Genomic DNA, 24,378 nt, shown 5'->3' with positions numbered 1-24,378 from the left:
ATATAAGCTAAGTATAACTTTTGGCTTTACTTACTTGCTATCATAAGTAAAATACGTCTATTTCCATTTTTAAGTAGCTTACTCTTTTATACATTAAATATAATCAAGTAAATATTTTTTATTCTGTATTTTATTACACTAAAAATAAAAGCTAAAACTATATTAGCATTTTCTGTAATCTTATTATTTTTATAGATATTAATTAATATATCTTTTTTTACAAAAGTAACCTGCTAAAATAAATAAATAAATAAATAAATAAATAAATTATAATAAACAAACAAAAAATAAATCAATAAATTAATTTAAATATTTTTTTTATCAAATAAATAAAACAGTTTTCTTTTAAAAATTATTAATTAATTAATTATGCTTGATCAAAATTATCCTTTGTCAATTCTTTAAGGATAGAACTGACTATTTAAAATTAGGAGGCTTGTCAGATTACTTATCTGAACTATCTATTTATGCTCCGCTTTATGAAAATATTATATTTGCTGATTTGCTGATTTCATTCTTTTTTAAATAATCATTAAATGAAATGCCTTAATTTAGATTATTTTAATTTTTAGCAGATGAATCTATTCCTATAGCATCTGTTCCTCCTCCTCCCACTCTAAATAATTAAAGTGTTTTTCCAGACTTTACTGAAAAATTGCAAGTCGGTGACTCAATGTTTTATGTATAATATGTACCATCTATAAATAATAATTTTTAAAATTAATGAATTTTTTATAATTAATTATTTTCTAAAAAGTAAAATAAATTTCATTGTTTATTTATTTACGCTTTCCATTCTAAGACCGTTTTTGTATTATTTTATTTTTTAAAATATTCATTGACCTTTCTGACTTAGTTAATTTTCTTTTCGTTACCATTCTTTTTAAGTGGTTCCTCTTTTTAGCAATAAGATCATTTTCTTCTTTCTTGAGGTGTATATAATAATTATTATAGTGTTCGAGAACTTTATTTATGTTTCCTTCTACAAAATATATTTCAAATATCATGTATCGATCAAAATCTATAATATCGCAAAAGGAATTCTTTTTAATGGCTTCATCATCTACTCCTCCTATAATGTTATTTCTTCTTTTTATCATTTTTGTAGATTTAAGTAAATTTGTTTAAGCCTAATTATGATTTGATATTAAATCTGAGTTGTTTCCGACAAGCGAATCTTCTTAAGGTCTACTTGAAGTTGTTTTAAATTACATATAGCTTTTTTATTTTAAAAACCCTCCTATAGTTATAGGCTTTTCTACATTAGGGTTAAAATTACTAGTAACTTAAGTAATCTCTTTTGCTTCGTTACTAGTTTACTAAGGTAAGTTATTATTTTATAATGAAAAGTTGTTAAGATTTTCAGAACTGCTTCCATTATCTTTACTTTCTTTAAATCTCTTTCTTTTAAAAGGTGAATTAAGTCCATTTAGTTATTAATTTGATTAGTTTGAATCTGAATTTAAATCATCTGGTACTATGAAAGATAATGTCTTTTTCTTTTTACGACTGAAAGGTGCCTATTACAAATTGCTCTCTTACTATTACGAAGATTACTATAGAGAGATTTATCTAACTATATTCTCACTATTTAAAATCGCACTATTTGCATCATATACCACCCCAGGACTTTAGCCCTAATCGTTAAAATACTCATTTATATCTTCACAAATTATTTTCTCAGACAAAACTTAAGTTTTCCATTTCATGTCTTCCTTAGCATAATATTTTTTTAAGTTTTCGATAACTTCTAAAACTGTCTCTTCACCTGTTTCATCTGGATTAAAATCTAATAAAAAGTTGATTGCTGTATCTTTTAAATATTCATGAGCTATCCTTGCACTAGAAGTAGGATTTCTCCTATCATTTCTGACATAATTAGGATCTCTACCTTGCTCCATTCTATTATACCTTAATATCACCTTCTCTTTCATTGGTGTATATCTAATTTTTTATAATTTAGTTAATAAATTAAACATATTATATAATTTCATTATTTTGATTTAATCTATTTAATTATTACCTAACAAGATGACATGACTAAAACGAGTGATTAAAAGAACCACATAAATGACATTTTGTTCCTAACCCTCTTGAAATATGATTTACTTAAATATTATCTCTTAACATGCAAAATTTTTCGTAATCCTTTGAGTGTTTCCTTATGACATCTATGAAATCATCTCTTGTTATAAATATTAAAGATGTGACATTTACGCATCTAGCACCAGTGCTACATGGCAATTAAGTAAAGAAGGCGGCCTAACCTAAAAGACGACCTTTACTTAAAATATTGACAGAAGTTGTCAAATTGTTATTTGAATCCCTAACATTTACAAATAACTCAACTTAACCTTTTATGAGAAAATAAAGTCTATCTAAATAATCTCTCTCTTAAAAGATTAACTCCTCAGGACCTAATCTTTTTTCTTTCATTTTTAATGACAAATCTGCAATAAAACCTTAAGAGAAGTTAAGTCTGAACACTTTTTAATCATTTAGAATTTTAATGTACATCTCACTGGCAAGCTCATTTTTCAAAGAACCTAAATCAAATAAATATAATAGTTTTGTTACAAATAAATAACTATTTCATTTATAGAAATTTTAAAAAAATTTAATTTTGAAATAAATTTTTTTAGCTAATTTATTTTTTTAAAAAAAAAGAAACTTATTTACATATAAGAGGAAAAGTGAGGTCTGGCGATTGATTTTTTAGACTAGCTTTTTAAAACAAATTTTTATGTTATTGTTAAAACTTTTTAATTCATTTTATAAAGTTAAGCTCAAAAAGCTTACCTGTTTGAGATATGAGGTTATAAGGGATATGTTGTCTCTAAAGATAGCATCTTTCTTAGAAAGCTCTTCTAAAATTCGACCTATCTGATTGATGCCATAACCAAAAACACCACAAGAAATTAGCATAACAATAATACAGAAAAGCCTCTCCCACGTATTTTAAGGTACCACATCACCATAGCCGACTGTAATCATCGTAACTACTGCCCAATATAATGAAAGTATGTATTAGTCATACCATTCTTTGTCCCAACTGCCTTTAGAATCAATCCAGTTGGTTGTATTTGTAAAGTACTATTCTTCTAAGCGCGCTAACAAAAAGAAGCTACAGCCAAGGATATGGGTTACCATTAGAATAAAAATAATTAGCTTTAAGAGAGAGAGGATAGCTTATCCTCTTTATCTTAGATTGAGAATTTCTTCGAAATTCTCCATTATTGGTGCAAGCTTAAGAATCTTGATCAGAATGCCTGCTTCAAAATAAATGTATGAAAATTAAGAAAAAGAGAATGCAAGAAGAGTGAATAAATCAATAAAAAAATTTTTTTTCATATAGTTTTTAATAATTTTTTTTCTATCTGTAATTATAAGGCCTTTTGAGAAGTAAGCTGAATTAAAGTTCATTATTGTATCAAGTGAAAAAGTAGTTCCTGTAACAAATGTCAAGTATTTAAATATGTTATTGTTTGTCATAAAAGATGCAAAGCACAGCTTGAGAGGTATAATAAAGAAGTTTATAATCAAAAGGATAAAAATAACTATATTCCATATTATCTTGAACCTAGAATTAGGTTAAATTACTTTCACGTTTTTAAGTAAAGAAAGGAGAATCAAAAACAAGCAATTTCCCTTTATTTATTCATTTTATATTGTATTATTGGATATTTGTCTAAAGTATTGAAGGTTTTTCTTGCCTTTTGATTAAAGACCTTGCCTCATATTTAACATAGTTCCCTAGGTTTTCATCTTTTTTAAATAAAGCTGATCTTATTCCTACTTATATTTAGTGTAATACAAATAATTTACTGATTTATCTCCTATTACTAAAAAGTGTTTTTTGTCTAGTGCTCTAAATTTATTTTAATTACTATGGGACATAAGCATACTTTGAAATTTCTTAACTAATGTTATAATAAGTAAAGATGACTTTTTCCAAACTCCCATCAAACCTGAGTCTTCTTTAATAATATCATGCTACATGCCAGAATTATATTATATATGTTAATTTTTATCATCTATTTGTATTGTTTTACAATTTATTGTTTATTGTTTGTTGTTATACTAAAGATTATTAAATTTAACTTCCTTATCAGTATCGTTAACATCTTAAATAGGCTAACTTACACTTATAAGCTTTGCTAATTCGCTTTTGGTAGTATTGTAAATGTTAATATTCTAAGAGTTCGAATTCAATAAATTTCCTTTATCTTAACCTTATTATAAATTGTTTAAATTTATTACAATTTCATTGTTAATTTAGCTTTGATTCATATTTTTACTATTATTGTTTCTACTTCCATTTAATGTATTTTTTGCATCAAAACTCTACTATTAATTTATCCGTTTAGAGTTTACAAGCCGATTGCTCGCATATTCGCTATATGAACATACAGAATCATCCTCAACAGACTTGATTTTAATTAATGGGTTATTAAAATATTATCTTCTCTGTTTTGCTCCATCATCTGCATCTATTTATTCTTCATAATAGCTTTCTTCATCATATTTATCAGCTTAAGAAACTTGAGATGCTTCCTCTTCAGTAAATTTACTATCTTAAATTAGCTAAAATATTTGTTTAGAATTATTTTATTTTTCATTTGAAAAAGTATCTGTTTCAGATATTATAGTTTATTTATTTATTTTAGTATCTTTCATGCATTCTTCAGTATCATTCATTTTTAACTTTAAATTACTTCTTAATAACAATTAAATTTTTTTAATACTGATATGAATAGATTTTAATTGCAATATTCCGATGAGAAACTAACTCTATGATTGATTAATTCATTTGAGGATTTTTTAATCGTAATAAGTACACATTTTCAAAAATTCATGATTTTTAAGATTTTGATAATATAGTAAATGAATAGTATAAGTGTAATATAATTTTTTTATCAAATATCTTGATTTAGAAATTACAAATTCTCATTGTATAAAATAATACATAACATAAACTAAAAATATTTAAGATTACATAATAACAAGTTAAGAAAAATAGAAAAACACTTATTTAAAATGAGAATTTTAAACTTTAAATATTAAAAAGAATTGTAAAAAGTACAACCTAGAAATTATTAGTAGATACTTTTAACCTTTTAACAAATATATTTCAAATTTAACCTTAACTATTTATTTTAGCAAAATTTTAATTTAATTGCTACTCATGATATTAAAGTTAAAATGAATCTTGAATTTAAAAAAAATAATTATCAAATATTAATATTTTAAAATCAAAAAATAATTTAAAAAAAAAATATGCATTTTTTATCATATTTAAAAAGGTCAAAATAATTAATACTAAAAGATAAAGAGATAATAATTCAAAAGTTAGAATATTAACTACAAAGTAAATTGATTTAATCAAGTCAAAACTGATTTATTCTAAAATTAATCTTATTCAATTTTTTATATTTGATAAGATTGAAAAAAAATTAGACCACAAATAGAATCTTTTTAAAATAAATAAAAGCTTTTTATGTTTTTATTTTAATAGTCATTTATATTTAAAATCTACATAGAAAATCTAAATAGAATAAATAAATTATTAAAACTTTTAAAAGAATTTAATAGATTTCATTAAAATTTAAATCATTTTTTAATAAATACTATTATAATATTTAAAAGCAACCAAACAAGTAAATGAATTTAATTTTCTTAAATTTATTTTATTATTTAAAAAGTTTAAATTTATGTAAAATCAATCTAAAATATCTCTGATTTTTTTAATTAAATTTAAATAAAATTAATAATATTTATAATTTTATCAATTGCTTTTGGGTATTTAGACTAAATTTTAAGTGTTATTTTCATTAAGCATATTTAATAACTTTTAATTTTTCATAATATGAATAAATAAATGATTTGGAGGAATATTATTTGTTTAGATGAAACACAAACGAAATATCATTAATAAATGTTTATATTATTATTATGGAATATCAAAAATCTCTAAATAGATTTGTTTATTGATTTTGAAAATATTTTTATTTGGTTCTTAATAAAAAGTCTTTATAGTTTAAAAGTAAAAGTAGAGTATAAAAAATTTGTTTTAGTAATTGATTATTACTACTTATTTAGTAATCTTGTAGCTAAGCTAGCTTTTTATATACCTCTTATTTTGTAATTGAATTAATAATATTTAATAATTATTAACATATTAATATTATAAATAGTGAAAAAAAATTAAAAATGTCAAACGATTAGTTATTTTGTTTTAAAAAAGACTGCTTCTGGAGTAAGAGTAAAGTAGATGAGAGACTTAATTATATAAAGGCATAAAGAGAATTAGGAATTATTGTTGTAGATGAAAAACCTTTGTGTTTATTTTACAAATCTAAAACCAAATTATAAAGAGATTAAAAAATTAAATGCAGTGAAGAAACTCTTTGCTAAGTTCATTATTTTTAAAAGAAAATAAGTGGAGAATAATGCAAAGAGTGCTAAAAAGAGCATGATTATGATAAATTTTAACCTGAGATGGTAAAAACATACTTAGATAAAAAAAGAGAGATATAAAGTTTGGATAATAAAAATGAGCGTTCCTATGATTATTTGAGTTCATATTTGAGATACGAACTCTAAGATAGCTAGTAACATAAAATTTTGTAATAAATAATTTAAAATGAGAAGAATAAAACAATAGATAATAAAAAGAAAGTAATCGAAAATAAGACTAATTAAGATGCATTCACATTAAATAAATGCTATGCAGATAATCTTCCTAATGTTCAGATTGTGTCTTAAGATGATAAAAAAGATTAATCTTATGCTTAAGTGAGCGGCTTTGATAATAAAATGAGTTATGACAAAGGAATAATACAATTACTTAAAAGATACTCAAATAATAAGTGATTTAAAGCTCTTATTACTTATACATTATTTTAAAATATTTTAGATTATTAGATAATTTTTATTCATTTGATAGATAGACACTACTATATCTCTACACTCTAAAATTTGATCAAAGTAGTACTAATTAACTTAACTAAAATACTAATAACATATAAAAATAATTATACTATAATTGTATTCATTTATGATTAAATTATTCAAAATTGTATAAAACTCACTAATTTAACCAATTTTGTATCTATCTATCTATCCACCTATAATCAATACCTCTATTTATCTATATTTACATGTCTAACTTTTTTATTCCTTAAATAAAATATTTAAAACTTAATATACTATCTTTAAAATAATATGAACTGTTTTAAAATCAGTATAATTTATAAATGTTACCCACTTTCCATACAATAGTTTTTGACCAATATCTATTGATTTACTTTGTTTATTATTATCGATTTTTGAAAATAAATTATTTATTGAGTTCAAAAATATTTTAAAAATGAAATGAAAAATTAACTTTCAAGTTTTAACTATAATTATAATTTGATTTGAAGAAAAGAAACCATCCAATTACTATTTGATATAATCAAACAACTAACCTTAATTAAAACTATTACTTGTAAAAATTTTAAATAATTAATAGATTGATTGCATAATAAATAAGATGAAAAATAGCCAAAAATAAAAAGGTCCCAGCAATTTTGAAACAGTATCTCCTGCTACTAAACTTCTTGAAAAAAGAAGAAAAATGTACGAGATACATGAAGCATTCGAAGCTTAAAAAGAAGAATTCAAAAAGTATGTAGTTTATTAATACTTTTTATAAATATGAATTGTGTATTAATATTCTGTTACACCATTTTAAGGTAAGAAGAGGAATTCAAAAGGAAAGAAGATGATCTGAGAGATTAAGATTAAAATATTTAAGCCTAACTGATCAATTATTGTAAGTTTTTGCAAGATAATGAAGCTAAAAAGAATAGAGCTGAGAAGCGTCTTTAAGAAGAAACTAAATAGAGAGATTAAAAAGATAAAGATATTAAAGAAGTTTAAGGATAATATGAAGAATTATAAAATCAATAATAAAAGCTTGAAGCTAAAGTCTAGGCCTTGAAAAAATATGAAGAATATTTAGATAGTGTGATAAAGGCTCATAGTGATCAGTATTAAGATTTAGCAGAAATTTCAAATAGATATAAAACTTTAAGTACAAGCAACTAAAATCTATAAAATGAGCACAAATAACTTGAAAAGGAGCAGGAAGAAACTAAGCACCAAATTTAAGTATTTTAAAAATATAAAAATTAAGAAATCCTTCAGTTAAATAACGACATTAAGGAGCTCACAAAAAAATTAGAGGTAAAAGGATTATGTATTTTGATCATTATATTTTAATATTATAAAATTACATGTAAAATGATGAAAATAAATGATATTTATTTAATAATTTATTATTATATTCAAGGAAAAAAATAATGAGAAAATGCAACTGTAAAGTCTTGTTGAAGATTCAAATAAAAAATCTAGTGATAAAAACCTAAATTTAGGAAGAATACTTATGGCTGTAGATAATTTATATAATAGATGTATGGAAGGAATGAATAAAATAAAGACTGATTTTGAAGAAAACCAAAGGAATATAGGTGAAAAAGCAAACATAAAAGAAAAGAAAACTGAAAAGAAAGTGGAACGTGATAAAAAGAAAACTGGAAAGGATAAATATGATGGTAATGAAGATATAGAGGATAACTACGAAGAAAAGAGTATTTCTATTTATTTTTCTTTTTTTCAATATAAATTTTATTTTTTAAATATTTCAAGGTAAAAAGGCTATTTCAAAATTAAAAATCATTAAGAGCTACATGAGCGATTTTAAAACTATTATTGCTGAATGTAAAAAAGAAAGTGAAGCTGCTAAGTACGAAAAATAAGATTAATTTCAAAAAAAATGAAATAATCAAATTATTTATATTAATATAATATAATTTTATTATTTTTATTATTCATTCATATATATTTTATCAATAATATAAAATTTTTATAATATCAATTTAATTTGATTTTTAACTACTTGTTTTTTATTATTAAAATATTTTAAGGTAAAAGTTACTATTTCAAAATTAAAAATCATATGAGCTAATTGAGCGATTTTAAAACTATAATTAGTGAAAGTATAAAAGAAAGTAAAGATGAAAATATTGAAAAATAAGATTAATTTTAAAAAAATAAAATAATAATATTATTAAAATAAAATGTTTGTGTTTTTTAATTTTTAATGCATATTTATTAAACAATTTGAAATTTTATAATAGCAATTTAATTTTTATAATTTAAAGTTTTCTTAAGTGCTATTGAATTATCTGCCTGAAAGCTTTAGAAATATTTAGAAAAAAATATCTTTAAAATATTGTATATTTATTTTAGATATATATAATTGATTTTAAAATTTGCAAATTATTTAAGAATTTGTAATTAAAATATCTGATAAAAATTAGTCTAAGCTAATAATTTATCTAATGCTTTACTTTTTAATTATAAATATCTTCTGTTCGCTTAATTAATATATGTTAAATTTCACAAATAATTAATTTTAAAATTTTACTAAATTTCTAAAAAAAATATCTAAATTAATAAGTTAATCAATGAGTTTCTTTAGCTAATTAAACAAAAAGTTAGATGAAGGGTGGAAGTTAACTGATTCAAATTGCCCCATTTGTAATTTTTCCATCATTTATAATCCTAAAGATAAGTCCCTTTTCTGCATCAAATGCGATAAACCATGCAAGATTGAAGCTGATATTATCTTTAATTAAGAAGAATAATCTAATTCAAAAAAATAAGAGTAAGTCGGAAACACCAAAAAACAACAAGATGACTCCGAATCAGATTTTGATGAATATGAATTTAAGTGGAATATGAATAAAAACGCTCCTACTTCACGTACTGATGAAATTTCTAAGCTTCTTTCTTAAAAGTTGTTATAAGGATACGCTATGTTGTAAGAATGCTGTGCAGGTAATATTATTTAAAAATTTTAAACAGATAAAAATAATTAAATAATAGAAATTGAAGCATTTTTTAATCATTAATTCATATATTATTACAAAAGTTTGCTTGGCTCCAATTATGAAAAGCAAAAAAGGTGAATATACTTGTGTTGGATGTAAATGGGTTAAAACAAAAAAAGAATTTGATGATATAGTTTCAACTCAATTAGATGGAGTTTAATAGCAAGAAAAACCAAAATAATAAGTTAGCTAGTAATAATAAAGTAAGCCTTAAGAAGTAAAATAATAGGTACCTATAGTTGAAAAAGAAAAGGTTGAATTAAAACCTTAAGTATAATCTTAACAACCAATTTAAGTAATTTAATTATTTTTCACTTTACATCAAGTATGTATTAACAAATATTACCACATTATAACTAGGATTCAGGTGAAAAGTAGAAATTCTATAGCACATTGCAAAGAATTTTAAATAAAACTGCAGATTTCTATGAAAAATAAATAGATTTGTATACTCAATAAGGTTAAATAGCTGTAGTAGATAACATAATAAAGACTTCTCTTAAAGAACTAATAGAAGCTCAAAAGAAGCTTGAATAATAGTGAATTAGTTATAAATAATAAAAATGGCTATAAAACTAAATTATAAGTGTTATAAAAAAAACAAAAAATTTAATATTTTGTAATATAAATGTTTTATTTTTAAGTATTTCAATATAAAAATATTTTTTCTATGACAATTAAAAAGAAAAATACAAGTTTATAGTTTATGGGAGAGTACTATGCCAAGCTTTATTTTGAAAAAAAAAGCACAATAAAGTAAATTATAAGTGTTATAAAAAAAACAAAAAATTTAATATTTTGTAATATAAATGTTTTATTTTTAAGTATTTCAATATAAAAATATTTTTTCTCTGACAATTAAAAAGAAAAATACTAGTTTATAGCTTATGGGAGGGTACTATGCCAAGCTTTATTTTGAAAAAAAGCACAATAAAGTAAATTTTAAATTGTAATATCTTTACTATATATTTAAATATATAGTAATATTATGCCAACCATTGATGTACAACCTTTTCTTCTTTCATCTTCAAATATAATTACATTAGTTATAAATAAATTAAAAAATAAATAAAAATAGTTAGTTTATTTTATATGTAATTATTAAAAAATTGTTTTTTGTTAATTTAAAAACATACTAAAAAACAAATTGAAATATTTTGTTTTCAAATTAAAACACAGCATCTTGAATTAAATTTTTTACTTTATTTATAAACATTAACGCTAACCTAACTTAAATCTTTACTTTTTTCCATAAGTACTTTTAAATCCTCACCTTTTTTAACTAACTTAATATTTTAAAAATAATTTAACATAAGTAGAAGTATTTTTTTTATTAAATTCTATTTTTCAGAAAAATTAAAAAAAATAACAAATAATATATTACATCTGTCATTACTTTAAAAGTGATTTCCTAAAGTTCTTATAAGTTACTCTATAACTGAGCTAACTTATCAGCTTTCTTATAATCTTAATATTCTTTGACCATTACTTAGAGTCTTTCAAAATTGATATTTGTATCTTCTAAAAATTCATAAAAAAATAGTTATTATATTACAATTTTCAAGATAGAATCAATTTAAAAATACCTTTAAGTTCTCCCACTTATTCATTAGTAATAATTTTATCTAATTCAGAAAATATTTCTCTAATTATAATAAAAGGAACATTCTAAGGGTATTCTTCATCACAAACTATAACTACTGCTCTATTATTTTATACAACTACATATGCAATAGCTTTTGCTTCATCTAATTTAATAGCAGTCCTGGTGCCTTATTGAACACGTCTTTATTAAAAAATTTAAATTATATTGTAAGCAGAATAAAATATTTTTATTTTTACCCTGTGATTGTTCTCACTCCAAAAATTAATCCTTCTTTAAAAAATGATCTCTAGTACCAACTTATAAATAAATATAAAATGTTTATTTTGACTTCAGATTTTAATAGATTCATAATCTTACCTAATAAATCCTAATTCATATGCTGAAGACAAAAAAATAGGATTCTCAGCATTCCATTTCAGGACATGCATAGAAATAAGTCTCATGTAAATATTACTTTCAATTTTATAATTTTATTTTATTATTTATTCTTTACAAAAATTTTTTGAAACAATAACATTTCAAGTATATTTAAGTGCAATAAATCCTGTTTAATTATTTCTTTAAATATTTAAGTAAAAATAAAACCAAAATGATTAGATTTTATATTTGATCTACTTCAAAAACTAAATAGATGTAGTTGTTAAAAAAATATGAATTTTTTTTAATAAAATAATATATAAACTTCTATAAATTCTTTTTTAGTTAATAGCTTTTATTTACGTGTAAATAAGTAAAAAAATTAATTAATTAATTTATGATCAGCCAAGTTTTATAATTTAAGAGATTACATATTTTTAACTTAAAAATGTAAATACAAGTAGCTTAATAAGATAGTGTATACAAGATAAAGTTATCACATAGAATATATTTTATATATTGAATTATTAATTTTTAAAATTATTTTTTATTTATTAATTTTATTTATAACATTATTAAATAGCATTAAATACCATTATGATTAACAAACCAATTTTCTTAATCATATCAAAGAACAACAACGTGAATTTAATTTTTTAGATTTTTTATAAAAATCAACACTAACACTACCCATATCTTTACTTTTTGCCATTAATTCTTCTAGCTTTTCACCCTTTCTCAGTAACTTAATTTTAAAAACAACAATTTATAACAAAATTATATTTTCGCAAGTAAATTTTTCATAAATGTATAAAAAAAGGCTAAGATAATATTTTACATCTCCCATTATTTTATGAGTTATTTCATGGACTTCTTTTAAGTTGCTTTCAAGTTGAGCTAACTTATCTGCTTTCTTATAATCTTAATATTCTTTGACCATTACTTCAAGTCTCTCAAACTTAAGATTTGTATCAGCTATTAATTAATATTATATATTTTTGTTTTCTTTGAATATCAAAAATAAACCAATGAAAAAAATTACATTTTATATCTCCAATTTACTAGGCAGTGAATAATTTGAAAAATTCAGAAAAAACTTCTCTAATTATTACAAATGGAGTCTTCTATGGGTATTCTTCATCACATACTATAACTACTGCTATATCATTTGATACTACAACATATGCCATAGCTTTAGCTTCATCTAATTATACAACTGTTCTATCACCTTTTTAAACACGACTTTTATTATAAATATTGTTTTAAACCTCTTATAAAAACGTATGACTATTTAATATTACGCTGTCATAGTTCTAACACCGAAATTTAAAGTTTCTTTGAAAAATGGACGCTAATACCAACTAATAAATTTTACATTATAATAAATTCAATATATTAATATCATTTAAGCGAATTTACCTAATAAATCCTAATTCATAAGCAGAGGATAAAAAAATTGGATTTTCGGGATCCCATTTCAAAACATGCATAGAAATTAATCTCATTTCACCTACTTTGTCTTTTATATTAAGCTTTATTTATATTATTTTGTATTATCTATTTTTTACAATATTGTAATATTTCTTTTATCTATTTTTTTTAAAGAAAAAAACTTCAAAGAATCATCAATTAAATATAGACAACAAACAAACAAGTAATTCTGTTTGACAATATTTTAAAAATAATACCCAAATAATCATATAATTTTTTCCATTAATTATATGTATAAATAAACCTCATTCTAATTATAAAGTAATTTTTTTTTCAGAAAAGTATTTAGAATTAATTATAAATATAATTTTGTATTTATAAATAATAAACACTTCTACAAATATTCTTTAAAAATATTCAAAAATCATTAGCTATCACATATCTTAAATAAATAGTATAGTTTGAAATAAATTTGAAGGTATTAGTTAATTAATTTATTAAAAATATGTTTCTTAAAAAAAATATATTAAATTAAATTTACATTTATAAATTTTTTATATTCAGTTATTTTAGAAAAATTAATATTTGAAAATGTAAAATTTTAAATATTTTAGTGATTTATAAAAATTATGTTAATTATTTAATCTATTAATATTTGAATATGACAAAAGTCATCTTATTTTTTAAATTAAGAGCATTTTATAAAATATAAAATTTAATTTTAAATAAATTAATATAATGTATTTTATGATATTATTTTATTATGTTATTGATAATAAATTTTATTAAAAATAAATTTAAAATGTAAAATCTGCATTTTTTTAAGAAAATTTCTTTCTCAATTTTTATATAAATGTTGGTAAATAAAAGAAACAAAATATAAAGAAATATGAAATTATTCATTTTTCTGTATTCTATCAGAACATAAAGATTGTTTTAACTATTATTTGGTTTTGAAGAAATTCAAAGAATTTGGGTTCTTTCTTGCTGCATAATTGTAGGTCTGACCACTAATTTAAATTAATTTTTTAACAATACTTGTATTGTTTTGAGTTTTAAATTTCTATTAAAACATTGTATTGAATATAATAATAATTTGCAACTTATACTTAATCACTTTACATATAATAAAAAATTAAAGTTTGTATAATTTGCATGCAGTTTACTTCTTTATATTTATAATATCATAAATAAAAATGAAATTTTTTGATATAATTGATATTTTTGTTAATATTTAGATAAAAGGCAAACAAAAAGAAAAACCATTTTGATGATCCATTATTTTAAAGTCTAATTTTAAACCATTAGTACTTTCATGCATAAAATTTCGAATAACTTTAAAAATTGTAGAAATGTGTAAACTCTTTTTATTTGCTGAATTAATTTTTATGTTCATGAATAGTTAAAATAGGCATGCAGAATTAAATATTTTTATCATTATGTAATAAGAATTAAATTTCGTAGAAATGTACATACAAAATTATAAATCACAAACCAGCCTTATTATTAGCGACTATTTTAATTAAATTATGATAAATCAGTGCAAAACAGTATAAAGTAAAAAATAGTAACACCTATTAGCTAATTAATTAAATTTAAAAGATAGAAAATAAATGAACCTTATTAAGTTTTACTTTTAATATGAGTAATATAAAAGACACCTTTAAACATGTAAAAATAATTTATCAAAATTTTAGTGTAATAAGCAATTTGTCATTAAATTTATATATTATTTAATATTTTTTCTTCCTATGCTTATTTATCAACAAGCATTTCATGATTTTATATCTTTGGACATTCAATTTTCGGAGATTCTTAAGAATTATATACTTAAGGAGATGATTATGTTTCCAGTAAAATTAAATTTTTATTGGTAAATTTTTCAACTAATTTTTTGATAAGAAAAACTAATTTTTGTAGTATTATTAATAATAACTGAATCATACATATCAATTGACCTGCATATATAAATGTTATTTTTATCACACTTTCTAAGATATCAGAAGAGTTTTTTAATTCGTACACCAAAAACTAGGTAAACAAGCCAAAACCTAGAAGCAAAATGAGATTATTATTTAAATTTTGGTCATGGTTTAAAAATAAATTAATATTTTAAAGAGTTTCTTTATTATTTGTATTTGTTTCATAGCTTTTTTTAGTTATAGGTAAATCTCCATCCATGCTTTTCAGAAAAATATCAAGCTTATTTATTTATTAGACCAAGAATAAGCTATAAACTGAAAAATATAGGATGTTAAGAGTAATATTTAACAAATAAATATTCCTATCCTAGCCTATAAAGACATTGCTGAAAAAAATACCATAGAAATTATATCCGAGACTCAGGGCATAAATTAGTATTTATAGAGATGTCTCTTTTATTCTATTTTTGAGCTTTAGAGATAACAGACATGGGTCGTTTTCGTCTTTTGCAAACAAAAAGTAAATCATATTTTTAATCTATTTTTTTAAAATGGTTGCTTTCAATTTTATTTGTTAATATTGAATTATAAAATTGATTGAATATTTTTACTTCAATTTGAATATGTTTGCTGTATTTATAAATTTTTATCACTGAATTCCTAGTTTATTTATTTCTTTCATCTATAAATTGCTACTTAAAAATTATTAATTTTGTTAGTATCAAGTGATTACCCATAAAATGTAGGTTTACAGTGTAATAAATAATTAATTAGGTTTAATTTGGATGCTTGAACCTGATTGATATTAATAAAAAATTTCTCTAACATTTATCTAAGATATAAAAGGATACTAAATCAAATTTTATACGTTTTCAATAACTACTTTATTAAATTTTAAAATTTTTTATTATATTTATACCTTAAATAACTTAAGTAAGATTTAAGGTCTTATAATTCCAAATTAATTATTTATTTTATCTAATATATATCAATTGAAGTAAGTACAAATATCATTCACAATTTTTAGATTTTTGGACGAAAATTATAATTAACTTTATTTAAATTTAGAAATCAAAATTTAAGGTGGGTGAATTAGATTCACATTTTAATTTTAATAAAAAAACTACTTGTGTATTTACAGGTAAAGAGATAATTATTAATTAAATTAAAATTAGTACTTAATATAAAAATAAACAGTAATTAATATATTTGTATTATTATTATGCATTAAATAAAATTAGTGTTTTTGTGAGTAAATATTTTGAGTAAGTTAATTAATTAGTGGTATGGTTAGTTGTTTATTTAATTAATTTTTTTTTTTGCGAGGTTTTAATTTATTTTCATCTTTGATTTAAGTTATTTTGAAGAGCTTACTCTTTTTGAAATAATAAATTACAATAGCAATGAAATGAATACTATTATTTAAATACAAGTTCTTTTTTTCATATCTATTCAATTTAATTGTGTTTAGTATTCATGATAATATTTCGGAAAAATTTACAATAGATCCTAAATTTATTATAATTTAGGAAGATTTTTAGTAGAATATTTTATGATTGAAATATTAGTGCATTACTGGATAATATAGTTTTTAATCATTTTGAATGATTTCATAAGATAAATATTTGTGTTCTGCATAAAGGACAAGTTTTATTGCATTAAAACCAATTTTCAATACACTCTTAATGGTAGTAATGCTAGCATTCAGTTATTATAGAAACTGTTTATCCTGTTTATAACTTATCAAGACAAATGCTACAGTCCTAATTAATTATTTAGCTCGTGCTTAGCTATTTGATAACAGTTGATTGAAGGCTATCGCTGTCTTCAGCTTATTAAATACTAATGTCTCTAAAGAAAAGGCTAGATAACTTAAATTTAAATCCACATAATAACTTTTTATCAGAAAACCTATTAAAAGCAGATCTAAATAAATAATAAATAGCTTATAGAATATTTTTGAGTAAGACTAAAAGGTGACCAAAGAATGAAAATATTACTATAAGTTAGTGTTACGATTCAAGGTAGTTGTTTTTAAAGAAAAATATTCCAAAGACAAATAGTATTGTATACCCTACAATGTAAAAATAAAGATTTTTTTTATTGAGATCTTCTTAGATTTAATTTAGAATACTTGTTTCTATTGCTTTACTAGAAGATTTTTCCAAAGTTAGAATAAGTATAGGCTTAGTATCAATTAGTTCTTTCTAAGAATTTTGGATAAAAGAGTATTCAATAACGCAATACCCTATGTAAACTATAAAAAAAATAATGTTTACCAATATTATGTTAATTTAACTTTGATTTTCGTCTCTTCCTTATATCTTTTGAAGAATTATTAAAGTGAAATTGCTTATCAAAGATATGTAAGATGAACTAATTTTTATTATTATTTTAGTCAAAATGCTATCAACTTTTTCCATCCTTTTAGCCCTTTATAAGTAAGAATCAAACATAACTTTTTATTGTCTCTTAACTAAGTTTTATTTATTTAAAGTAAAAAAATTATTTTTTATTAAACTCTGTTAAGTATTTTTTTATTAAGTATTTCTGAAATTTTTATGAAATAAAGTTTTTTTTGTGTTATAATTAAATTATATTATTTCACATATTTATGGTGCGATATAACTAATAATTTTGATTAGATCTAAAAACTGAGTAAGATCCTTTTAATATTACGGAAAAGTAATTCTTTTTTATTTTCAATAGCAATCTTGAATTTAGATTTTGCTTTCTAATTATTAATTATACAAAAAATATGTAAAATCATAGAATATACAAACCTTACTGCATTTTTTTTAAAGATTCTATGAATTTTTGCAATGATAATTTAAAAATTATAAATTATATTCTAATTTTAAAATATTAGCATTTATTTGAAATTGCGCATCAACTTTATTTCACTAGTAAATCAGAAGAGGACATTTATAATACAAATAACTTTACAAAATGAAAAAAATAATCATAACTTTAATTCCAGATAGTGGTAAAAAATAAATTAGTGCAATTTAAGTTAATTACAAAGTATTAAAATCAATGCAATAATTAATAAGAAACTAACCTTTCAATAAAAGTAATGTGAGTGATATCATATATTTAAATCACTAATTAAAATTTGTTTGAGTAACAAAAAATGAAACCAAACAAATTATTATGCTATAAAAATTATATTTTTCCCTATTCAAACATACCTTACATGAAATTTTAAATTACTTGATATTAAAATAGTTAAGTTGTATTAAAATAAAATTTCCAGTAATTCTTTCTAGCATTTAGGATTAAAGAACTTTTGTATTCGTAATAGTAATATTTTTAGGCAAAATTAATTTGAGAGTGAAAAGACTAAAAATAGAATTATAAATTAATTTACATAAACAGTAAAAATAAATTCTTCAGTAATTATAGCGCATTATTCTCAATATACATACTTCCATGTTAAAAGCAATAGTATTTTGTAATCTAAAATTTATTAACAAATTTAAAAAGAATAACAAATATATTTACTTTTAAAATTCATAACTTTACATTTATTTTAATCACAAAAGTATCAATTTTAAAATATAATAAATAAATTTATAATATTACCAATTTACTAATCAAAGCATTTTGAAATAATTGTTACATTTGTGCCAATGTAATATTATAGAAACTATTTTGATTTATGTGGAAATAAATATGTAAAAGTTATAACTTTAATAAAATTCGCTTGTTCTATTAAGAATTTTTTTATTGTAATTTTCTTATTACTTGTGTCAATAAAAAATATGTTAAAAAAATAAATACTCTCATATGATATTAAAATCAGTGTAATCTCTTTCAAATTGCTTCTAAATTTAAATTGAAAAAAAATTTAAGTTTTTTTTGATAAATTAAGCATGTAATCTAATTTATGCATTTTAAGTGCAATATATTTAGCACTAAGTTTTTTTGGCTATGAAAAAAAGAATAGTGTTACTGTAAAATTAATTTTTTTTTTTAAAAGTAATTCATAATATTTATATCTTTTCTAGCTTATTTATCAAATAATTCTCAATAATTAATATGATTAAACTATTAAATATACAAAATTTAAAATTATTTGCACATATCTTTAAACACTTACATAATATTTAATTATTTATTTATATTCAAATACAGACCAGCCTCTTATTTTCCCTATTGAAAAATTTTTAACTTTTTCTTATTAATTTACATTTAGTATCAATTAAAAAATGTTATGTTATAAAATTTTAAATCTAAATAAAGGATTGACTCTATTCAATTTTGTTCATTAATTTAAATGAACTTTTGTTTGCAAATATGATTTGAATTTGCTTTTGTTAACTAAATGAAACCAGTAACTTTTATTATAATATCTATTTAATATAAATATATTTAATGTAATTTATTAGAAAATTAAAAATATATGAGAGATAATTTATATTATGAGATAATTTGTTTAAAATAAAATTGTGTTTTTAAAACAATTTATGTTTTATATTTGTAAAAAAAATAACAATACAATATGATTTAATTTATGTTACATAAAAATATTTTCATTAATAAATTTCATTTGGTTGCTAAATCAAATCTTTTAACCAAGCATGGAGGATTACCAAAGAGTTTGCCATCAATATCAGTGATGATTCTCTTTCTATTATTTTTAAGTGATGGAGCTTCATTTAAGTCACATAGAGCTTCTGTACGAATATAATGATGGAATAAACCATCTTCTTTTGGTATATCTTCCCATAAAACTTCACCTGAAAGAGCTTTAATTCTAATGCTTTCAGTTGTTCTTAACATAAAATCTTCAACAAGAATATATTCTTCACTTTTATGTAAAGATTCAAATGCCTTCTTTTTGTATGAAGATATTTTATTAAAATATTCTGCACCATCAATTTTATTGTCCTTGAAATCATATCCGAATTTTTTAGCTACATCCAAGATTGTTCCTTTAAGAGTTTTAGGTGCATTTTAATCTAACTCTTTTGTCTCTTTTGACATTATATCTTCAATTTATTTTTTCATCTTAGTTGTCTTTCCTTATAATTCTTCAGGCAAAATATCTTTAATATCTAATTAATCTAATTTTTCTTATGAGGTTATACGACGAGTAAATCTTAGTTCAGCTTAATTTTTTTAATATGTGTATTTGTGAATGAATTCATTTTAAGAGCGATCCATTCTAACTCCAAAGACTTGCAGATGTCCTCTATGGAGGAAGTGAAATTGTTGTTAAGAAGCATTTCCTTACTAAGCTAGTGACATTCTTTCAATTTTTAAGAAATTTTCGATTTAGTTTTTAAATAGATTTTGTTACAAGTAGCTAACTAATTGAGCATTTACTTCTTAATCAAATGTTTTACGTGCCTTCTTAGTAGTGATGAAATCTAATAAACCTAAATATTGCTCTTTCAGAGTGTTTTCTTCATTTTTTTATAATTATAAAACTATTGGGTAAACTCTAAAAGCTTCATCTATTTAATCATTATACTCCTTCTCATTCTTTTTTTCACTGTCAAATATGCAATTCAATCTAACTTTTTCTTTTAAAGCTTTGACCTATTCCTCTTATGAAGGGTTAGAACAAAAATGATTTTTTAATTTAAAATAAAGGGAGTTTTTGTGAGTGCTTTTCAAAATCAATTAAAGCTTAGAATGAATAATCATTTTATTTTAAATAGAAGTAAGTAGAAAGTATTTATTTTTATATTGCTAAATTAAGATGCAAACAAAACTTATTTTAATTATTTAAACCTTCTGGAATGTAGGTAGGAAAGAAATTAAAAATATATTTATTTTTTGTATTTGTTTATTATTGATTGACTGTATCTTTCTTTCTTTGTTTTTTTAATGATTAAAAGTATTTGTTATCTATCATAAATTAAATTTTATTAGAAATTTCTACTTACTTACTTTTCATTTTATATTTTTGATAATTAAAACATGTAAAATTTTATTTGTTTTATTTTATTTAAGTTGATAGAAATAGATAATACTAAACATATAATTATTCAGAATAAAAAAAACAAGCAATTCTACTTTATTTATTTAATGTTTTGTTTGCAAATAAATATTTTATTTTATTTTTCACAATTTTGAAGTAATAAGCTCACCATTATTAGGCTTTGAGTTATATGTTTCATAGTTTTAAGCAATAGGAGCACAAAGTAAATGTTCAGGAATACCGAATGCATTAACAGAGTATAAAGCTATAGGATGAATTTAGACAATACATTCTTTTCTTAATTCTTCAAGGGAACGTGCAGCATCACTAGTAACGACATTGTTCATTAAATACCATCCTAAATTAGAAAGCACAACAGAAACTAAATGTAACTTGAAGTATAAATCCAAAGGTCTCTTCACGTCCTATCTAACATTTGCTAAGTTCTATTAGGCAAAATCTGCAATAATTCTTTCACCGAATTGTCTAGCTAAATTTTAGATGGCAGCATTTTCCTTTTCCATCCATATTTCATAGATATCCTTTCCTTGGCTCATTTAGGTTTGGGTCATAACACTAACTTCTTTAATTAAGTCAATCTAATAGATTTTAAATTTTTATTAATTATCAATTTGTTTGTAAATGTTATTTGTTTACTTCTCTAATTCTAATGAGATCAATTAAAACTTAAATGTCGGTTATCTTGGTCATCTTTGCTATATCTTATCTGCTATTTGTTGGCTTTGAGAAGGGGAACTAGTTTTTAGAAACTAAAGTGAGAAGCTCTTTTGCAACTTTTTACATTAACACTGAGTTATCACCTTCAGCAGTAATACCTGAATGAGCAAAAGGTAATAATTCGCTTAATCTGTTAACGCTAAGATATCCTTGACCACCAACTCTTTCAACTTTTGGATTATGATAATAATTATGAGCTTATTTATTTGGAAATAATATAAAAATATTTCACCTAAAGTAGTTCCAACATCTCTAGAATTCCAGGTGATAAGAGGTTTAACAGCACAGCATAAACAAACTAAGAAAGCACTAGCTTCTTCTTTCTTAAGGAGAGATTCAGCATAAACTTCTTTTACTTTATTAAATCCAACATTCAATGTGATAGTACGTGCAAGCAAAGGATAAACTTAGTTCTAGAATAAGTTAAAGTTCATGATTGGGGTATCAGATTTTCCTGTTTTACCAACTGCAAGTCTTTATGATCCATATCTATTTTATGTAAATTTTAAAATAAATAAGCTAGAAAAATTTTTTAAAGAGTTTTACCTGATAGCAGTAGCAAGACAATATTTAGTACCTCCAATAAGCATAGAAGCAATACAAATTCTACCTGAAAGAAGTCTGTCAGCAACTTTCAAGAATCTTTATCTCTTGTCTTTAATAGTAGAAGTAAATTATCCACTAGGAGACATTTCTGAGAATTTATTTAAAATAGCTTCTCTGGGAATCCTTACGTTATCAAATCTTAATCTTCCATTGTCAACTCCATTCAAACCGAACTTGCTTCCCATATCTTCAATAAAAACACCTTTGCAAACTGATCCATCTTCATTTCTTACTCTGACTAAGAATGCATGGACACCTTCCTTTTAGTTGCCTTTTTATATATCATTAAATAAATATTTAATCTAATGTACTGATTTTCTTATTAAAATTAGAAAAAAATAGTTGATTGGATGGAAGCTTTTGTCAAAGATAATATTATTTTATCATGTTTATCTTTTGGTTTGACAATTCTCATATAATTTTAATGATAATTTGAATTGCTTTTAAAATGTAATAGATTTTCGTTTTAGATAATAAAAAGTGTTATTCTACTATTTGTTATGATAAATTACCTGGCAATATGAGTTGAGCAAAGACAATAGCATAATTGCAGTGGAGAGCACCATTTGTAATCCAATATTTCTGACTCAAAACTGTTGGAGAATTGATAATAAATTCTTTAGTTTAAGGATCCCAAATACTGGTTGTTTCCATTTGAACAGCATTGTTACCAAAACCAAGTTCTGTTAAGGCAAAACATCCGATAGTAGAAAGAGTATCAACACCTTCAGCTACAGGTAAATGTCTTTCAGTACCGAGTGTGTAAACTGTACCACCAAAAAGATTTAACTAAACAGTAAGCTTAGTAGCAAGTGAACCATCAACCCAAGCAGCCATTTCGTGATTGGCAAAAACATTTAATGGGTTTTTAGCAAAGTCGTGAACTGAAAAGACTCTATTCTTAGCTACTACTTTTAATCTTTCAAGGGCTAAGTCCTTTTATTCTCTTAAGCTAATGTTATAGCGAGGAATGAAAAGAGGGTCTTGTGAAAATTCTTTCCATTTTTTACGAGTTTCGTGGCAGCTACCGTCTAATACTTTAGCGAATTCGTGAGGACAGAAGTTTGTTTGAGAGGTCATGATGAAAACTTACTATTAAATCTTTAATTATGTTCTACCTTATTTGCGAGTTATTGTTTATAACTATTTAATTTATTTACAAAGTATGTATTATTTAAATTTTTTTTGTTTGTATAACAGCAAAGAATCTTCTCTTGATCTAAAACGATATAAATCAGAGGAGAAAAGATAAGAAAGTGCTTATAAGTAAAGCATTTAATAATAATTATTATTTGAAATTTATTTAATAGATTTAGATGACGTATTAAGTCTCTTATGTAATTAAACATGTTCGTCATCGCCAGCACATTACAATTGGTCTCTCCTTTCTCTGTTCTAAGTATCCTAAAAGATGCTATCCCAATTATTTTTATGGCTAAATTTAGATATCATGCTAGTATACTAACAATATTTAAAACTCTTATTTAAATTTTAATAACTTCCAAAACTCTATCATTTTATTGTAAAAATATATTTGCAGTAACCAAAAAAGACAATAAATCTAACATTTAAAAAGTAATTACCATTTTTTTATTAACTCAATTAATGTTAAATTATTTTAAAAAGCAATATAAAAGCAAAAGAATTATGATGAAGTATCTTATTTCTTCAAAAGTTTTATGAAAAAACTTATTGTTCATTCATTCATTATTAACATTTTTTATTGTTTGTAAATAATTCACAAAAATTTCTACTAATAGTTAAGCAAAGAATTTTTGAAAAAAAAAAGTTGATTAACTAAAAAATATATGACTTACTCACTGAAAATTCTAAAATACATAAAAATGA

At 22.1% G+C, this 24,378-nt stretch overlaps 9 protein-coding genes across 9 annotated transcripts; 3 read left to right on the top strand and 6 right to left on the bottom strand. All coding sequences in view use genetic code 6, as the record gives it.

Moving 5' to 3' along the window:
• Window positions 1–393: 393 nt before the first annotated feature.
• Window positions 394–4,698, bottom strand: TTHERM_00773240 (cation channel family protein; the record flags this gene model as incomplete). The annotated part of the gene is made up of 5 exons (XM_001031577.2): window positions 394–698; window positions 788–1,944; window positions 2,024–2,587; window positions 2,680–2,720; window positions 2,800–4,698. The coding sequence occupies 5 exons, from the start codon at window positions 4,696–4,698 to the stop codon at window positions 394–396; spliced, it is 3,966 nt and encodes a 1,321-aa protein (XP_001031577.2).
• Window positions 4,699–6,162: 1,464 nt separating this feature from the next.
• TTHERM_00773220 (hypothetical protein) lies at window positions 6,163–6,873 on the top strand (the record flags this gene model as incomplete). The annotated part of the gene is made up of 1 exon (XM_001031575.3): window positions 6,163–6,873. Exon 1 carries the CDS (start codon window positions 6,211–6,213, stop codon window positions 6,871–6,873), a length of 663 nt encoding a protein of 220 aa, XP_001031575.3. The 5' UTR covers window positions 6,163–6,210.
• Window positions 6,874–7,429: 556 nt separating this feature from the next.
• On the top strand, window positions 7,430–8,822 carry TTHERM_00773210 (flagellar associated protein; the record flags this gene model as incomplete). Its single annotated transcript, XM_001031574.4, has 4 exons — window positions 7,430–7,668; window positions 7,737–8,229; window positions 8,336–8,633; window positions 8,692–8,822. Exons 1-4 carry the CDS (start codon window positions 7,535–7,537, stop codon window positions 8,820–8,822), a joined length of 1,056 nt encoding a protein of 351 aa, XP_001031574.4. The 5' UTR covers window positions 7,430–7,534.
• A 627-nt stretch (window positions 8,823–9,449) lies between these two features.
• On the top strand, window positions 9,450–10,481 carry TTHERM_000773209 (sjogren'S syndrome/scleroderma autoantigen 1 protein; the record flags this gene model as incomplete). Its single annotated transcript, XM_012799586.1, has 3 exons — window positions 9,450–9,885; window positions 9,980–10,233; window positions 10,299–10,481. The coding sequence occupies exons 1-3, from the start codon at window positions 9,513–9,515 to the stop codon at window positions 10,479–10,481; spliced, it is 810 nt and encodes a 269-aa protein (XP_012655040.1). The 5' UTR covers window positions 9,450–9,512.
• Window positions 10,482–11,101: 620 nt separating this feature from the next.
• TTHERM_00773200 (YKT6-family R-SNARE protein) lies at window positions 11,102–11,987 on the bottom strand (the record flags this gene model as incomplete). Its single annotated transcript, XM_001031573.2, has 5 exons — window positions 11,102–11,224; window positions 11,323–11,459; window positions 11,525–11,724; window positions 11,781–11,840; window positions 11,902–11,987. The coding sequence occupies 5 exons, from the start codon at window positions 11,985–11,987 to the stop codon at window positions 11,102–11,104; spliced, it is 606 nt and encodes a 201-aa protein (XP_001031573.2).
• A 536-nt stretch (window positions 11,988–12,523) lies between these two features.
• Window positions 12,524–13,406, bottom strand: TTHERM_00773190 (SNARE ykt6; the record flags this gene model as incomplete). The annotated part of the gene is made up of 5 exons (XM_001031572.1): window positions 12,524–12,646; window positions 12,740–12,876; window positions 12,944–13,143; window positions 13,203–13,262; window positions 13,321–13,406. The coding sequence occupies 5 exons, from the start codon at window positions 13,404–13,406 to the stop codon at window positions 12,524–12,526; spliced, it is 606 nt and encodes a 201-aa protein (XP_001031572.1).
• A 3,458-nt stretch (window positions 13,407–16,864) lies between these two features.
• Window positions 16,865–17,677, bottom strand: TTHERM_00773180 (zinc finger, C3HC4 type (RING finger) protein; the record flags this gene model as incomplete). The annotated part of the gene is made up of 4 exons (XM_001031571.2): window positions 16,865–17,180; window positions 17,271–17,328; window positions 17,389–17,502; window positions 17,554–17,677. The coding sequence occupies 4 exons, from the start codon at window positions 17,675–17,677 to the stop codon at window positions 16,865–16,867; spliced, it is 612 nt and encodes a 203-aa protein (XP_001031571.2).
• Window positions 17,678–19,802: 2,125 nt separating this feature from the next.
• On the bottom strand, window positions 19,803–20,909 carry TTHERM_00773170 (hypothetical protein; the record flags this gene model as incomplete). Its single annotated transcript, XM_001031570.1, has 1 exon — window positions 19,803–20,909. The coding sequence occupies one exon, from the start codon at window positions 20,907–20,909 to the stop codon at window positions 19,803–19,805; it is 1,107 nt and encodes a 368-aa protein (XP_001031570.1).
• Window positions 20,910–21,329: 420 nt separating this feature from the next.
• TTHERM_00773160 (peroxisomal acyl-CoA oxidase) lies at window positions 21,330–23,982 on the bottom strand (the record flags this gene model as incomplete). The annotated part of the gene is made up of 5 exons (XM_001031569.2): window positions 21,330–21,785; window positions 21,844–22,094; window positions 22,157–22,413; window positions 22,471–22,801; window positions 23,043–23,982. 5 exons carry the CDS (start codon window positions 23,980–23,982, stop codon window positions 21,330–21,332), a joined length of 2,235 nt encoding a protein of 744 aa, XP_001031569.2.
• Between the last annotated feature and the right edge of the window lie 396 nt (window positions 23,983–24,378).

This window comes from Tetrahymena thermophila (genome assembly GCF_000189635.1).
Source record: "Tetrahymena thermophila SB210 genomic scaffold scf_8254449, whole genome shotgun sequence".
NCBI lineage: Eukaryota > Ciliophora > Oligohymenophorea > Hymenostomatida > Tetrahymenidae > Tetrahymena > Tetrahymena thermophila.
This window is presented reverse-complemented; position numbering and strand designations above follow the sequence as displayed.